The sequence below is a fragment of the Tigriopus californicus genome, chromosome 8 (assembly GCF_007210705.1).
Source record: "Tigriopus californicus strain San Diego chromosome 8, Tcal_SD_v2.1, whole genome shotgun sequence".
NCBI lineage: Eukaryota > Metazoa > Arthropoda > Copepoda > Harpacticoida > Harpacticidae > Tigriopus > Tigriopus californicus.
In genome coordinates, this window is record NC_081447.1 from 756,099 (window position 1) to 774,971 (window position 18,873).

General features: G+C 42.6%; 1 protein-coding gene across 4 annotated transcripts in view; it reads left to right on the top strand.

Annotated features, from left to right (window-relative positions):
- Window positions 1–4,920, top strand: part of LOC131885605 (protein PALS2-like) — a 41,808-nt gene extending 36,888 nt beyond the window's left edge. For all 4 annotated transcript variants that reach the window (XM_059233703.1, XM_059233702.1, XM_059233700.1 and 1 more), the window contains 5 exons: window positions 1,679–1,831; window positions 1,903–2,113; window positions 3,963–4,165; window positions 4,283–4,408; window positions 4,502–4,920. In XM_059233703.1, coding sequence (XP_059089686.1) covers window positions 1,679–1,831; window positions 1,903–2,113; window positions 3,963–4,165; window positions 4,283–4,408; window positions 4,502–4,681 — 873 coding nt within the window. In that variant the 3' untranslated portion in view covers window positions 4,682–4,920. The remainder of the gene's footprint in view (window positions 1–1,678; window positions 1,832–1,902; window positions 2,114–3,962; window positions 4,166–4,282; window positions 4,409–4,501) is intronic.
- Window positions 4,921–18,873: the final 13,953 nt, after the last annotated feature.

Consider the following 18,873-nt stretch of genomic DNA (forward strand, 5'->3'; position numbering starts at 1 on the left):
AAATGCACCAAAGAATTTGGGTCAAGGTGAAACAACCCAAAAAATCTAGTTATTGAAAATACTTGTTTTTTTCCAAAGTATGGGATTACTTCAATGCAAGACCCCCACACGTGCTGATAATAGGGATTTGATTTGAAAAAAGGATTTATAATTAATGTACTTAGGGGTAAAGTGCCATTTCACGAGCGAGGCTCACAGTTCCATGACGAATTCATCAATTTCAACGGAACCACATCAGATTGTCGCCAAATTAATTGTTTTGCCATAACATTAGCAACTAAAATATCCTTGCAAATTGAGTTCAGGGGAACTACTTGTTTATCCTGGGACAATAAAATGGGCCTAGTCTGCATTTTCGTTTGTCGACCTCAATAATCGGAAATTAATCTAGTGGCAAAGTGGGGAAGTTGGTCCAAGCTCAAACCCAAACATCTTATTCTAAAGCCACAAGATTGCTTTGGCTTTGTCAAGGGGTCCTAGCTACATACTAATGTTGTATTGTGGTGCACCCACCATAATTCACTTCCACATTGAATGGGAACGAATCGCGGGAGTGTCAAATTTGTTTTTGCTCTTGGGTTTGGAATTTGTTTTCCGCCGGTTTACTGCATACTATACTGTCTATACCTAATAGTTCGGGAGTGGTTGGTGAGCCATCGTCGATGTTGGTGTGGCCCAACAGCTGTGTCGTATTTCATGGGCTCGCAAGAAACTTTTTTGAACTTTTATGACAACAAAATGGCTTCAATAAAAGCCCAACCAACCCATATCCTTGAGACTCACTCAGCATGTGGCTGCCGATGAGTTCGATTAGCTGGGATGGTCTTGGTTCATGTGCCATGATTTTGGCCGATGATGGGTTGGCACCAATATTAATACCGGCGGCCCAGTATCGCCTCTGTCTCTGACTCGTTGATGAAAGGAACAACACAAGAGTATTGTGTGTGTGCGTATGTAGTAACGCTATTCAGAGTTGGTCTTGTGGAACCAAAATGTGCAATTATCCCGGGGATGAGGATAATGATAATCAAGCTGATGATCCGATTAGTTCTCTCCATGGTGGCATAGAATCAACCCAAAGCGTATCGAACTAGCTACCAACCACCAACGGACCAAAACAAACAAAGGCAGCCTGGATAATTTCTCTAGACATGATCAAATTGTCGACTCAATGGTGAAACTCGACCAAACAAATCGATTCAAAGTACAAAAGAATTGCCTTCCCAAGGAATAGATGCCAATATCTTGATTTGAAATTCAGCCAACAAGTGTGCTCTTAAAATAATCTACAACAAATAAAATATCGAGGAAAAAGACAGAATGGTGCTGTTGGTAGTTTAGTACGAGGTTTCCGTGGTAGCAGGCAGGGTCTTTCAAGAGGTTCAATATCTCGGCCACCGTGTGTGCGTGCATGGAATAATATTAGGATAAAACTGTCATCTGGGTATTATCTGTTAACGAGGTGAGGGCGCCCAACACGCCACAATGGGCACATATGGGACCAACCATTCCCCTCGGTCGTAAGCTATCTAGCCAAGTGGGGAGAAGAATAATTGGAGTACAGATTCAATTCTTGTTCCATACCCTTGCAATTTGTCTATTGTTTTCAGTCACACGTGTTCGTAATGGTCGGAGGTGTTAGGCTTTATTTCAATTTTGTTTTATTTCTCTTTTCTAGATTGTCAATTGGTCGGATCCCAGTTGGTGGCAAGCTCGCAAAGTCAATTCCAAAGAGAGACCTGGGCTGGTTCCATCGCAAGATCTCGAAGAGCGTCGGCAATGCTTCGTCAAGAACGGATTCGTGGCACCCACCACGTGTTGCGGGACAACAGTTAGTCGAAACGGGTCCCCGTTACATTGCCGATGGACCAGATGTAAATGCTTGATTGAATCTGATTTCAGGGTCGCCGTGAGAAGCGCAAGTATGAGTACCACGTACGCAAGAATCTGGACTTTGACAAGGCCGAGCTAATGTTGTACGAGGCCGTGGAGAAGATGCCTCCGTTCAGTCGGAAGACTTTGGTGCTCGTGTCGCCCCAGGGATTACCCAAGCAATCACTTATCCACAAGTTGGTGGATTCCAATCCAGACATGTATGGGACCACCGTGCCATGTAAGAATGAGTTATTTGGAATATTTATCTTTGCGAATGGAAAGAACGGGGTGACACTTGGGTAGCTCGACGCAACAAAGTTGATTATCGTGAATTATGGGTCGTGCGCTCCGGCAGATCTCAAGGGGGCCTTTGTTCCCCTTTTTCGATATTCCCCATGGAACAGACAAGGGCCTCCCTCTACTCGGTACATGATGGTAGCTGCAATACTAGCAGAACTACTAGTTTGAGGGAGCTGGAATTTCTTCGCATGTATTGCTTTGTGGGCACTGAGTGTCGATGGAGTTTTTCTACACGTAATTATTAGAGATCTAATGACATCAGGGTTTTCTAATAACCCAAAATAAGAACATTTTTGTAATTGTGCAGGACAAAGCTTTCGAACTAGGCAGTTAGTGCTTTTCCTTAGCTTTACATTGGGCAGTAGTGCCTAGTTTATTTTTGCGATTTCGCTGCTCAGTAAATTGTGTGTTTGTTGAAACAAGAGGTCAAAAAGACACACTCATACGTATACACAAATCGAAAGGAAAATACGCAATGTAGCTTCTCTCGGAAAATGCGTGGAAGCAATGCCTTGATTTGAAAATAACTTTGCTTACCAAGGGTGAACGTTGCTAAAATATTGAGCTGAATCTATCGCAAGGTAAAAATAAATGCCTCCGCTTCATTAAGCACTTACAGAAAATTTCACATCATCTGCTTATCCTACAGGACAATGGAGGATTTATCCGTTTGAACATGTTTCGTATGATTGCGTTTGAGTTGAGACGGATTTTACGTGTTGATTGAAGAGCTCGCTAAAGAAATAGTTTGGAAAAAATGGAACATACCAGTTCTCAGTTGAAAAAAGGTGAAATATGTTGAAGATCAGAGCTACGGTACATGTACGAGTAATAAATGTGTACAAATATCCGTGCCGCGCAATGTGATTGGTAGGAGGAGGGAGAAGACGACCGCAAATGACCTATTTCTCGTATTTCTCCTTATCAAGAGATTGAAGGCCCATTTGGGCGGGGACGACGATTCATTCCTTTCTCGCTTGGATGGAGTCTCCAGAAATCACAATTGCCAGTCCCTTGACGAACACACATGCTTGATTAAAAGCTTGAGTGCAGGCAGCACTTATGCACTCGCCTGTGATCGTGTTCCACAAGCCCCAAAAAAGTTTCTCTTCACTTCATTTTGTGGCACACAAGGCCAAAATGGATGACTGGAACATTGATCTTGGAGCTAGCGGTTTCACACTTTTTCGCTGGTCTTGCCTCATAGTTTGTGTGTGGGAGAGAGAGGGTGTGTGTTCAGTAGTTGTATGATGGATTGACGTGAGAGGGAGCCATTTGCAAAGTGTTCCAATGTTCTACGTCTACTCTGTTGTTCCAAAAGGAACGTGGGGAGAACGAGAACAAGAAGTAGGAGGAGGAGGTGGGCTTGTCAAGCAGAAACGGGATCAGGCCAGAACTAGATCTTAACCAACAAAGGGGAACAATGGCTAATTTTGAAACAAATTATAAAACATGGGACGATCCTTTGAACAAGCTCCATCAAGTCTCTGGTGATCATTGATCAGTATTCATCCGAGCTAGCCATGAGCCCAATGAGACGGAATTGTGGCCAACAACGGAACCTATTGCGAGACTAATGACGATCATAATACTAATGGTCGTAACAGAGATCAAGGCGATCATAATAGTTTCAGACGTTTGGTTCCTCATTGGCTGGCCTCTCTCTAACGTCAACGAGTCTGCGAATTAAGTCCCTTGATCTTCCTGAGAAGAAATGAGACTGAAATGAATCTATCCAATAGATTGGCCACCCTGAAGATGAAGTTTGATGATGTCGTCTTTTCTAGTGACGAGTCGTCCCATGGGAGACTACGAGATCGATGGCGAGTCTTGCTGGTTTGTGGATCATGAGCGAATGCTCGATGGGCTGGAAAACAACGAATTCCTGGATGTCGGGGAACATGACAATTATCTGTTTGGAACCACCCTCGAATCCATTCGAGGGGTGATGTCCGAGAATAAACTGTGCGTTTTGGACGTGAGACCTGAGGTAATTGACAACATGACGCCGATGCTTTTTTTTTTTTGGCATCAGCCTTTCTTCACTGGCCATGAGAAAAGGCCATTTTTCTAGGAATCCTCAATTATCCAATTGATTGCATTTTAGGCTCTGAAGCTTTTGCACAATTCCACCGAGTTCTTACCGTTTGTGATATATTTGAACCCTCCTCCACCGGACGATTACAAGGCCCTCATTTATAACGGCCGCGCCAGCCAGAACATTGAACTTGCCGTGAGTCTTGTCTTTTTGCTTGCTTAAGATTGGACCCACTTGGAGGGAGGGAGGTAGGGAAGAGTGATTTAAACGGTTGTTCACAATTTATAGGACTCTCGAGCGAAACGGATGGCCGAGGAGAGTGAACAGATTAAGCGCGAGTTCCAAAAGTACTTTGACCTTGAATTTGACTACGAAGACCCGGAATCCACGTTGGACAAGATCCTTGGCTCGCTTCAAAAATTGATGTCAGAGACCCAATGGGTTCCGCGCAATTGGGTCTATTCTTGAGATGTTTTTTTTCCTGTGGGAGGCAATCCTTCTTTGCCTGATTCTTCACGCGGTTCCTGACGAAAAAAATGAAAACTGGTTGCCTTTCCAGAAAGATCCATGGTTGGCTGGTCTCTTGAATGATGGACTGAAACGTCCGACGTCAGTTCGTGCTCCAAGACAAACAAAATATCATTTTCTATTTCATATTGTCAAGTATTAGGCTCAATTCAAGATTGTAAATAAATATTGGAATACAAGCCGACTGGTACATCCACCATCATCACGTGCACCGTCCGTTAAGCATGCATTTTGAAACAGAAATTTGATCCGCCTGAAATTGGCTTGTGTTAGCGTTGGTCTATTCAAATCCAAGAATTTGATTCGTGGTCATGAACATTTCTTACCTATGAACCATACCATATTTGAAACAATGCTTGATTCTGAAGAACTTTGGAAAAATCTTCATTTTTCGCTTTCTGCCTGTACAATTCTAAACAAAGCTTTCGACTGGGCTCTCATCATTTTTTTAATACCGTATACTACGATCGGATGGGCGATCCTCATCCCGTCAGTGAAAACAGCCCCCCACTTTGTCTCGCTTTTCCAATATGCAATGTCCTTTGTCGGTAAGAGTTGATTTGGCGTCTAAAAGCTTCATTTAAAAGGCCGCGGAGAAGAATTTAAGAGGGATCTCTCTCCCGATAATATACTGTGCTAGCTATTAAGCTCCCTTTCCTCTTTCAAAGGTTCATTTCAGACAGCGGGATTTGAAAACTCGACATATGAGGAGAGGATTATTGCGTTGTTCTCATTGTTCCCAGACCGCTTAGCTAGATTAGAATTTACTTTAATTTGTTACATATAAGAGGAATGATTTCAGAAACCACCGGAACGAATTTCTGTGGAGTACGGTAGTGCTACTACTGACGTACTCCATGGGCTATCACGACAAATTTTGAATTATTTTGCATGATGACAGATTTCCGCGAAATTAATATTCGAAGAAAATGCCTTATCGGAAAAGAGCCAATAGATTGTCGCTCCTCGTACTGACCCCCTTGTTTTTTGAACAAATGGAAAAACGCGAAACCAACCTCCTTCATGACGAAAATGACTTATTTGTCAACGCAAAATGAAGGTTGTATCTGTAGTTTCCTTACTTTCTCAACCAGGGTCACTACTGCGCCTCAACTTACCCTTGCAAATGACTCACATCCTCATTGAAAGATTTACTCCAATTTCGTTATGCGAGGAACCATTGGAAACAAATCCCCTGGTATTTTCAAATATCGTTTAAAACTTAAGATTGATTGAACCTGAATTACAGTTTGTTTGGTGTGCGTATTAGCCTCCTGAATTGAATGGATATTTAGCTACATGCACTACTTCTACAGCTGTCCGAAGCATATTCTAAATAAATTTCAAAGCAAAGGAATGACAGTTAAGGTCGTGGGAGGTTCAATAACTGGTGCAAGTTTGAAGTAGAAGGAGGGAAATTGGACGTTACAGGGCCTTCGTATCATGACGTACTTTCAAGAATGAAGTTGAGAACATTAAAGCCTGAAAATTGTCAACACGGATTAGAAAAGTCTCGTTAAAACTCACAAAGCTTGTATAATTGAAAAACAATAGATAAACAAGGATTTGATCTCGGTGCAATCGGACTCTTGCTCAAAAACTTTCGTGCTGATCCTGCTGGATACATAACTGAGCAGGAGAAAAGCGTCATTCAAACACCAAATATTTTTGACAGACATTTGCCCATAGAATACTTTGAAATTTTTTGCCGAATCTACTGTAGGCCAATCCTCCGCTTTTGGAATGGTCGACGTCCTGGATGTAAGCCATCGACATAACCAAGTCCCATTGACTTTGTCACCAGCCTCGCCAGCCTTCTTTGAACGTACTTCAGAAACTCTGTTTCATCATAGTTCTATTTTTGAGCATTTCACGTTAAATTGGAACCAATTTTGGGAAAAACCCAAGGCCAGCTTTAGGAAGACAGTAGTCGCTTCTATGTACACAAAATTTCTGACCATCTCTGGCCATCAACAAATTCCAACTTGATTTCCTGTGAACGTGTTCCTTTCGAGACAAATTTATCGCAACAATTAATGCAAAGTGTTACTGTTATTAGTAGGCGTAGGAACAAAAAAGTTGTCTTTTCTCATTAAAGTGCATAATACCGTGTTAATGTCTTTATCACAATTATCGCTCTTCTTGACCAATTATTTGGCAAGTCTGGAGGTTGCGTGAGTTGATGAAAAGCGCAAAATTTCGTTCTTTTGCCTCTGCTTTTGCAGGGTAAACGAGAGCGGTCTGTCTCACTCAGCGAGATTTGAACCACAAATTTGTCAAGGAACTGTGTTGAAAATGGTGTTGTCTCAATGCTTATTACGGGATCTAAAAAGTTCCAAATGATGTAAAGAGTTATCTCTTTAACAATGGGACCGTTTTCAGAGCTGGCCAAAGGAAAGGTACAACAGACACAAAATGTAACATGCTTCTCAGAGAAAAGTGCACCCACCCGAAGATAATCAACACTTGCGCCAAGAAGGAACATAATGAGGGATGGTTTAACTTTGAGCAGGAATGTATGGAACCCAAAACAGTGCAATAGGGTTTGAAAGGGTTGCTATCAAAAACTGAAAAACTAGGGATGACATTGAATTAAGGGAGGAGACGTGGCGTAGTGCTTAGCGCAGTTTCCTGTCATGAGAGAGGTCCCTGGTTCGTTTCTCCAAAGGAAACTTTCAGACGCTAACCACACACACAGACGGAGAACCACTCTGATACAGGACATGGCACTGTCTATCGGAAATGTATACTGGCCGGGCGAGGTTCATCCCTCCGACCCTAGCACGCCAATTAAAAAAAAAACAAAACTGAATGACACCTTTTAACTACCTACGAGTGAATTTTTTGGACACGGGAAAATAGGCTATTTGTTCAAAAGGGATGGTCTTCAAGTAGCATTGAATTAGGAAATATAAAGAGTCCTAATCAAAGATAAAGACCCCGCCCTCCTAAAAATAAAGTAATAGACTCTTCTAAAAGGTTTGAGTAGAAAGATCACACCTTTTCCTCTCAATGTATCCAGATATTCATTCCGTCATCCTTGGATAAAAGTACCGAACTCGAATTACCTTATCTTCATGCATGCTATCGAATACCATGTATGATAAAATTATTGTTGCAATGCTCGGGTCATCATTTGTCACAAAAGTAGTTGGCATGGAATGGACGAGAAATTTCATGGCAATTTACGCAGCGGCATGTTTAGATTGGTTTTGAATATTATTGGATTTTGGATAGATTTGGTTGTCTCGTATATGTTGTTTAAGAGAAAAATTAGCCAAGCAGTCAAAATTCCAAAGTTGCTACCACACACCCACCTGCCTAGCTACTTTGCACTCTTTTTATTTATATGCAGACGACCTGGTTCTCTTGGCTAATTCAGCCGTGGAATTGCAAAATGCCATCAATGCACTCCACGGATATTGTCAAGAGAACGGCCTTCAAGTCAACACGATCAAGACGAAGGCCATGGTTTTCCATAAAGGTCGTCTGCCTCCCACCTCCTTCCATATTAACAATAGTCCGATTGAAATCGTCAATAGTTTTAACTATGTCGGTTTCACCTTCTCCACCCAACTCTCATTCACCAATCACCTCAAATTCACAATAACTAAGGCCAGGGCCAGGATCGGATACATATGCAATAGACTTCCCATGAAGAATCTTCCCCTCCCAATAATCCTTCAACTCTTCCGGATCTACGTCACCCCAATCTTTCTCTACGGCCTACACCTTTGGTTTCCCAACTCCGCCCAATCCGCCCTCAAATCCGCCGATGCCACCTACACCAAGTTCCTCAAGCGATACCTCTGCGTGCCCCAATATGCCAACAATACATGGACACATTTTCTATTTGAAACCGATCCCCTCACCACCGGGCTGGCAAGGTTAGTGTCCAAAAGTGCTAGGAACCTGACCTTTCCGGAGGTGATGTCCGGACACAAGTTATCATTTCCGGTCAAGGACTTACTAACACCGTATCGTCCTTGGCCAGACATCCCTTCGGAGTAATGGCGGTCACACACCTTTGTTCGGCTCCCAGCCAAATGCCATCAGCGACGGGAGTTGACAAAGGATCTGTTCAATCTGGCTCATCCACTCTATTGCAATAACCAAGATTTTCAACACTTACCTCTACCGACCTGTCTTTGTACTATCTGTAACTCACCTCTTACCTTTTTTCATGTGCATTGAACCAAGTCTAGTCATACTCATTTTGATATCACTTTCTAGTCAACTATTTTATTGCCATTACCTTCTTGACATTTTTCTTGTTTTATCAAGAAACCTTTGTATAATGTATATACATCAAATTTTATTTTATAGTTATTTTTACCCCATGACATGACCAAGAGCCGGAATAAAAGATTATTTATATTTCCAACGAAATGAAAATTTGGCAACCCCGCAACCTCTCCTCTGAAAGTTCCTGGTAGACTCTAGTTCCTGGTAACGTCGTCGACCGGGATGCCGAGTTATACGTACCTACGTATGTATGTAGACAGTGGCATCCACAAAGATCTTTAATCAAATCTTTTCTCCTGCTACATTCCATTCTCTCAGGTTTCATTTACCACAGTTTGACAGGAAGGTATGCTTACTATGTGAAAATGACCAGATCCCTCCCAATGTTGTGAATAGGGGTTCAGATGTAAGGCAAATAAATAACAGGACTTTGAAAATGGTGACTAAAAGTGGCCAAAATGGCAAATGGAGTAGAAATCAACCCAAAAATTGCATGCATACATTGGTGAATGAATTGATCAATTTAGACAAATCACTGGCGATTTGTCGGTTTAACTTTGCTAAAAAAGTTGCATAAACTACAACAAACAATGGCAAATGAGTAGAAAAAAAATCATATGGCAAAATAACACTTTTTGGAGCCTAGAGATTTTCTCCTTAATTTCTGCACCCAAAGTTGGGTAGGTGAGGGTAGTCAAAGTGACATGTGTCCACCATAAGCGAAAATGGAAAACATCCTTTTAATATTTTACCCACCCTATTATGAAGATTGCCTTCCTGTGGTTGTAACTGTATGTTTTTGGCAGTTGTCCACCAAATGGTTAGCGTTGGCGTCCTCAGAACTTGTCTCTGGTTCTTTCATCAATCAATCGTTGGAAAAGTTCCATTGTTTGATATTTGACAACTTAATTAGTCGTTTTGGCCCGAGCTCAAAATGATCTCCCTTCCTCTCGATTCTTCGCTCTTCAGCTGAAAGATTCTCAATCCGAAGCATTTTCGACTCTACACACATTAGAAGTTAAACCTCATATTTTTAGACACTTTTCGAAGAATTGCTTCAATTATTTCCTCCCAGAAACATGGTATTCTCATTCTCTACGGATGCACCTCTCAAATTTCTCACCTAACTAAAGTCAAGGGGCCTCCTGCTGATCTAATTACAGATTTGAGCCGGGATTTTCACGCCCTCATTCCAATTATTTCCCCGAAGTTTCTTTGGATTTTCAGGAGAATCCCTCTTCCACCCCCGCTGCTCATCCAGGGTTGTTGATTGGAGGCTATCTAGCGAGAAGAATTTCCCTGACAAATCACAGCATTGTTCCTTTAGTCAAGCCCGTTGACCACCAAACCCATCCCGACTAGCATTACAGTATCCTTCTTATCATAAGGATAGGGGCGAGAAGCTAGAGAAGCAAGAAGCAAGAAAAACACCGTGATCAGACAGCTTTTTTGTCGTTCTTTGTGCGTCAACTATTCAACATCCATGGGTAGTTGCTTGGGAAGAGAGGTCAATAATCAAGATGGGGATCCATTCACGAGTAATGAGATAAATCCGAGAAGTCTGTCTCGTCAGGGCTCCTCTCAACCACAGTGTTCTCAGAACGAGAAATTCACTTCATGTCGTTCCGATGAAAAAGTCATCCGACCATGTCAACAGGGTTGGGTGGGAATGCAGGTCGAGTGTGTCGTACAGTACGTACTAGTATTGAGTCACACATTCTGACTCAATTTGACAACCAGGTTGGAGTTGACACAGATCAGTGAGAAAACCCGCTGCGACAACGTCCAGATAGAAGATATTCAAGTATGGGTTGACATCGTACTGAATTGAAACACTCTGTAATATTGGGGCAATGAGAGCATCATCTTGATATGGTGCTATCGAATTCCGTCCAAAAATATGATAAGGAGAGCCTTTGTCGTTAGGTGCGCACGACTTTTTGGTCTGATGGCTGCCCAACAAAAAACCGCCTGGTGTGTTGGATCAGGAAACCATTGGTAAGATGTTGATGCCCTTTGATTCTTTTGTTGGTGCTATTCATATCTGGCTCCATGGCCAATGGTTGCTGCGGTAATGTTGGTGGTTGGCTCCTTTGGCCAGACCTGGAATTGGGTTCCACCTTGAACCCTTTTTTCCCTTCCCTATGGATTCTTTGGTTGCCTCAATTTGGTGCCCTTTTATGCGAGCGCTTTGGTGTGTGGATGTGATTGGGACCCGCTTATCTGGCCAATGCAGGGAGACATTCCAATGTTTCTTTTGGCCAAAGAGCCAAGGAAGAAACGAAAGGCTGCGTCTTGAACCACCCACCATTGAGCTTCATCTCAATCCAAGGTCTAACCCCTTGGCGATGCCATTCCACCACTGTGGACGTTCTGGCGAGCCGTTTCAGATATGGGAACAATCGAGGAACGTTTTAACCGAATGGTGAGCAATGAGAAGCCTTACATATAGGTACCTATAGCTAGAGGTAGCAAAACAGGTTGACCTTATTTTATTACAACATGAGTGAAAACTGAGTAAGTTCTAAGAATGCTGGGGCTTGGTTCAACGCACGGAACAAGGTTCTTTGTTTTGTCTTGAATGGCATTACGTTTTAACAGTGTTGCTCAATGGAACCGGAATTGGACCATGAGCCTGAGACAAACTAATTGGAACATTATGGCGCTCAAGCTGTGCCGCGTGGTTTCCGCTTTTCCATTAATGTGAGAGTGTGTTCTATTGGAGATGATTTATTGATTTTTTGTTCCATCGATCCGCTTAATCGTCTTTGGGCCCCGAGAAGAAAAAGTCCACCAAACGTTGGTGATAAAAAATATCCCCGATAGATGGAGCAGATCTGGGTCAAACCCAGATGGCTTCCTCCCAAAAGCTCCACGAGCGAAAAAATGCTTTCAGGCTCTTCCCAGGAAAAAAAGCTAACCAATATGGAAACCCTTCTCCTGGACAACTATTTGACTCGATTTTTTATTGTCCCTCCCTCCGAGGTTTAACCCGTTGACTTCTCGCCATCAACCTTCTCCACCTCAGACAAAGCTCTACCGAATCATAATCGCAATACCATTGATTGTTCTGCTGTGTCCAGTTACATGTTGTGAAAGAGGTAGAGAGGTAGTAGATGAATGCAGGAGTGCTTTGTAACCAAGCTCATGGGGATTTGATCTCGAGCTCCCTTGAAACTCAACTCGTTCATCATAGCTTCAGTGACGGTTGATTGGGCATTTCATCTTGATTTTGTCGCCTACGCGAGAAAAAAGGGATCTCCTCGGGGACTCAATTCATTATAATGTCGTTGAACTGACTACAATCTGATAGTGCAACACCAAAAAAAAACCAGCGTTCCTGGCCCTGAAGCTACGGTTATTTTCCACGAAGAATGCCAATAACTTTGCATGAGATGATTCCATGTTGGGATCGAGGATGATAGATAGACTTGAAAACATGAAGCCAATGTTGGCAAATTGCGATAACCATTGGTGAGAGATGTAATCACTTGAAGGATGGGGATCGACTGCGAGCAACGTTCAGCCCCAAAATGGCAAGGACTCTCGTCAGATCTCAAATCGTGGTTGTCTTTGTCTGTCTCGGTGGGAGGGCCACAACCCCATTGATTTCTCCATATTTGGGCACAAGGACAAAACAAAGGGTTCAACTCGAGAAGATAACGCCTTAAGAGAGCCTTTCAAAGTACTCTGAACTCGTGTATTGATAATTGATTTCCAGATGGAGTGTCTCCATCTGATTTTACTCGCCCAGAATCTGTTGATTTCTCGATACCTATAGAAACGGACCAACCATTGCCAGATTCCCTAGTTGTCCTTTGAAATACCTTTTTTTTCTTCTCGTTTAGCCTCTTTTAGCCCATTGCTTGACTGATAAAAAAAAATAGAAACACTACTTTAATATCACCCCATGTTTGTAGAACCTGTGTTGATGATCTCCAAGGTTCTCCTCAACGCTCAAATCGCAATTGATGATCACACACTCATCGATGTTTCACTCCCGCCCATTTGATTGTCGCAGCGACAAATTGGCAGACCTGATGGCTTCGAGATCCCCTCAGGCTTAACGAGATCCCAAACTCAAATTACCACTAACGCAATAACAACCGCAATACTACATTGCATGGGCCTCAAATTGGGTGAAATGCTTTGGCCGGCAATGCTTGAAGCTTGGTGAGGTGGGAAAAATAGTTGGAGCTAAAATGGGCACCCCTATTAAGTGCACGCACGGCTTATTCGTTTTAATGAGTAAATGACTACCTTTCTGACGGTCACTTTTGAGAGCAGGGAGGGAAATGCATAATTGGCACACTCTTCATCTCGTCATTCAGATCCGTGGCAATGAGATCAATCTCCTATCTGGATGGTGAACAAATGAATCAAATTTAAAGACGACAAAGGGAATCATATTGCATAGCGATGGTTATCGCCTGGCATAAACACTTCAAAGCGAATGTGTCATGTAGGGTCAAATTACAAGGGTAGCTGCTAGCCCATGTTACCAAGCGAAGCATCAGCTGGTGTTTTCATCCCAATCTGCCATTCCGAAACCATGGCAGATGGCAAAAGCCCGCGGATTGGGTTCAATCCCAAAAATGCAGCCTCCGCAAAACAAGATCTTTCGTGTCAACAATCGGCAACACGTGTATGAGATGATTTTGATTGTGCAGATGATTGAGATCAACGCCTCTTTGTCTTGGACTGCCATGATGTGCGCCTTATACTTATCAAGTTTCAGCACAATAAATGAGGCTATGAGTACTGGGTTTTGCAGGGATACACCAATAGAACAGTTGGCGAACAAGACATGACGCATGAAATCATTTGGATCAATGGAAGTAGAAAATTTTGCCAAATGGGCTGAAGTACACGTACGTACACATAGGTCAAGTTCATCGAATGAATAAAGCGAGCAGAGCAAGGGTTTGATTTTTTTAGCATAATCATGTAGGTACAGCAGAAGCGAGCAGAGCAAGGGTTTGATTTTTTTAGCATAATCATGTAGGTATTGGGTCATGGGGATGGAAATTCGTGCCATGAAAAAAGACCACCCATACAAGCACCACATTTGAATTACGTCGGCGGTGAGAAGCGTCTGTCATGCTCCATTGTGAGATCTATTGAGAGATTCATCATTACAAGGGCATGCCTTGAAGACTGGAAATGATCCCAAGCCCAGTGCCAAAACGAAGACGAGGAAGAATCACTGCAGGAGTCAAAAAAATGCAAAACATTTTTTTGCACTTTTGCCCCTTTCACGCATTTCTATTTCTTTTAAAGGTTCCAAGTTGGGCGATTTCCTTCCATTTTTTGTTTCCATTTCGTTGTGAAGGGGATAATATGCTCGAAAATAATTCAGAAAAAAAACTGGAAAAAAAGAAAATATGAAGAGTTATGCTGGATTTCAACCAATGAAACCGATTTTTCAAAATCTGAGCACCAGGGATCAATCGTGCCATGTAATAGACCAATTTCTGTCGTGAAGTATTTATCGTTAACCGGTTGGAATCGATCAGGATGTCACTTAGGCTAATTTCGCGGACGTTTTCCTTTTGTAGTGAAAACCATGACCTCATCTTCCATTGTCTCAAGCCCTTCACCCAAGTTTTTAAAGCCAAAACACTCCACCTCAAGTGAAGAAAAGCACCCCATGCCTGTGGTGCATCAAGTAAAGGTCTTCTTTCCCGTGAGAGCACAAGTCTTTATGGTCCCTTGAGAATTTGTAAAAGCCAGATGGGTTGGCGAATACTTTAAAGGCATAAAGAAAGGTAAAAGGTTGGCTTGATAAGGATAATGAGATTTGACGAAAAATGGTAAAAGGTGGGTGTTTCGCCACACTATTAGAGACATTTTTATTTGCACTTTTCTGATAGCTCCAAACGGATGATAATGATGAACCACCACAAACAACAACATCAACAACCAACGACTTCTTTCTTATGACAAAGGAACATCGTTAACGAAATGAGATTCAAAATCTACTGCGTATAGAAAACAACATGTTCGAAGGCTCATCTGGCGGGAAGATCGTCATAAAATTCCCAATTGGTTCTCCTACTATACCACAAATATTGTTTCAAAGAGTTTTAGCCGATATCCCAAGTCATCAAATCATCCATTTCAAACCATTTCAATTTTGTCCAGTCATAAATGAACTTCAATTGCAAAACATACTCAAGGGAGACCATAGACTGAAAAGACTTCAAACCTTAAAACTTAGAAATGAGGACAAGTGGGCAAACAAACAATGGTGGCCGTTGAAGGCAGTTGAAAATGGATTTTGTTTTATGGCACTTTCAACTTTAATCTTTTTACGATCATTGGACTTTGGTGCCGAGCTCAGAGTGACTGCTAATTTACTCCCATTCAAATATGGCGAGGTGATAGTATGTACCCCAGTACTAGACAGATTAATCTGGGTTGATGTTTGCCAATACCGGCCAAGATGCTTGAGATGTGGTAATGGGCCTCTTCTAAGTTTGATAAAATTGACTCATAAACTGGGTTGATGTCATCTCGACCACTCATCTTGGATTCACTCGTCCAAGGCTTGCTTGGCGTTTGTCCGCCAAATTGACCCATTGTGTCCGACAGTCATTTCAACACCTTTATTAGAAGCTCCCTTGATGTGGAAGGATCCAACTTGGTCACAAATCACGTATTCCCGCACCCATGCACGCACTTACCCACTTATCTTTTTACCTAAACCCGAAGACCAAATACAGAGTATGTTCAAATGAAGGGGTGACACTTTTTACACTCCCCCTTCACGCCCACGTTCCTAATAAAATGGAGTCCAATCCCTCAAACTTGTACCGACAAAATGAGCGTCAAACAAGATTTGGACGTAGACATCCTGGAGAGTCCGGAGACGAAATTTAGTTTAGAGTTGTGCCGATTTGAATGAATGAGAATTTTGGAATGTAGATTAATCATTATGGGGACATGAATGGAATGGGATTTATCTTGGGATGACACTTTGTTTGCCCTAGCAGAGATATACTCCTGGCTTGGAAATGAATCCGATCGAGCCGGCGATTTTGTGCCGGGACTTTTTGGGGTTTGATCTCCACAAACTTCCAGACAACTGGGCAATTCCAAGCTTGGAAAGAATGTAAGCAAACGGGAGCGACCCTCAGAGGGGGAAAAAAATCACTTCATGAATTTGTGTCACGGCAATAAAACATTAAACCCAACAATGAAACATCAAATATTGTTATGTTTCTAAAGAATTGGCCGTCGCATCATTCTCAAGGGTGACGAAAAATGGGTGTGATAAGGTATCAAAATGGAACGTTGTATTCGTTCTAAACATATTACCAGAAACGGGTCAGGAGTCTTTGGGATTTCTTCCAGTGGGAATGGCCCAGTCTAGTAGTTGAGTAGGCCCATGTTCATGCAGTTTGAGGGGAATTCTGTTTTATATCACTCTTCCTCTCAATAGCTCTCATTTGATAGCTCGACTGGCCCACGATTTGCTCAGTCAGTATTTCTTCCCTAGGACGATCGATCCCGTGGAAATAGATACGCACTCTCCCATCCTGAGCTTCCTAGATGGATAGCCCTACACAGAGAGCAGGCAAATACATACTTTGAGAGGCACGAGAAGCAAGTAAACGTCCAAATTGTAGAGAGAAACCAACACATCCTGATTGGAAAGGAGGACTTTATCCCTCTCTTTCCTCCTCGTGAGCCTCTAGGGCAGCCTCAATAGCCTCCTCTACGTAGGTCGGTCCTCTTCACCACGATTGATATTCTTGTCGATAAAACAAACGGAGCGAGCTGGCTTCTTATCCAATGCTGAATCAGCATGATGAAAATTGATTCAACCAAGAACTTTTAATCTTCCACAGATGAGTTTCACGAAAGCGAGTTCAACCTTGTTGCGTGGCTGTCAAAATTCGACACTGAAGATTTACAAGCCGTAAACAAGTTGGTAGCCCATAAATATTCCGAATCTAATGAGACCAGCAATAAAATTGGATTCAATTTCAGATCTTTGGCAACATCTGAGACTCAATTGCCCCTCGAAAACGATTGCCGAGTAGAGGCCAATCTAATGGTAGGCAGTCAGTGAAAATGTGAGCTTTATCTGCCTTCTTGAGTCTAAATCTTTCTATTGAAAGAATTGAGTAGCACGAGGCCTTTGTCGTCATTGCAGATATTTCAATCACTTGTCCCAGACCAAAAGCTAGGCCTTTAAGATCCGGCCTTCAGAAGTGTATCTCTATTGTAAACCAGTGAATCGAGTGCTAGAGTTGTATGGTCAAACTATTCCCGGAAGCTTTACACAAATGAAACCTCAGGTGATCAAGACATCTCTTTATAGCCTCACTGGAGTATGACATTGGCTATGAATGGATTAAGCCCTTTGACTACGATGTGCCAATGGGAATCTCGATTTGGGTGGATTCGCTCTTTTGCTCACGTCCTCTTCGATTATCAGCTTGACTTCATCTGAATCTCCTTCTTCTGAATCATCTGCTCTGTGTATATTGTAGTACAGTGAACACCCAATCCCATTCACCATCAATAGGCACCTTAATGAGGTCAGATGAAGATCGAGGTGTTGGTGGTTGGTTGGCTTCACTAGTTGGTTGATGGAGGGTGGTACTTCATTTGACGAGGAACTGGTTGCGACGGCTCACGCTTCTTCATATCCACATTTCCTTCCTTGAGGAGTCCAGCCATCCATCCAGTCATCCAGCCGCCTTGGCTTTGAGCGTCTTTGATGGAACGAGTTGGAATCAGACAATTTTCTGATTTCAAAGAAGAAGAAAAAATTGAGGCCAAAAAGCCATTTCAACTACATACGCTCGTACGTACCTTGCTTCCACCAATGGCTGAAGACGATCAAGGGATCAAATACACAATGCTCTTGCACCTTGATTGGAGAGTTAGCTATGAAGCTGACTCCACGCTGATGGTTATCGCATCAACTCAATTAGGGTAACGACTCTGCCCCCTCCAAACCAGAATTCGGCCCAAAAATTCGACATTACAGCATAGATAAAAAGCGAGCGAGCGAGTCAACCGTTGTAGTTATTAGTAGAGTGATTCTGGGATGCATTGATTCGGTTTATGTTGAAATGGACATGTTTGGTCCTCTAATGCGAAACCTGATGGACAATACCAGAATAGTGTCCCTTCAGAATTCTTGCTTCGGAGATGAAGCACCCCAAGAGATTAGCATTAACTCTCAGAGAGGGCCACGCCCAGCTCTGGACTTAATTGTTGTCATAAGCACCTCAAGCCCAAGTTCTAACACTAATCCCGTGGGATCTACTCATGGTTGGTGAATGGAGTTAGTTTTAGTACAAGGTATGATGCTTGTGTATGAAGCACCGAAAAGCTAGGATTTGTTGTTAATGCTGACCGCCATTGGAGCATCGGAAAAATATGTGGCTAAGCTTATTTGAGCTGGAGGCGATTATTTAGAAAAGCGGTCTAGCAATGAAGTATGATGCTTGGCTCGTTTGCCTGGAGGGTCCCAATTACCAGATGCTAATCTAGTGTAATTGGAAATTTGAAAAAGAAGTTAACTTTCGGGTTAAAGAACCTTACTGCTCAAGGACTCTACCGTAAAATATGAACTGTAAAGTCCCTCCCCAATGGTTCGGCTCGTTTCTCAAGATGAAGAGTGACATTAGCGCACATTAAGAGCTTCCAATGAGCTCTTTAGGCTCCTCACTCGCTCACCCTTTTGGATCTGCGTGGATGGATGGATTCAGGGTTGATCACTCGCTGGCAAAATAATGACAGGGTTTTTGAGCCCTTCCAAATTACGCTCACTCTTCACCACAACGGCCACCCAAACCATTCAGTACCACTCAAAACGGTCATAATTTACGCAAACCCACAACCCACTCCGCTCCGTCGTTGGTTCG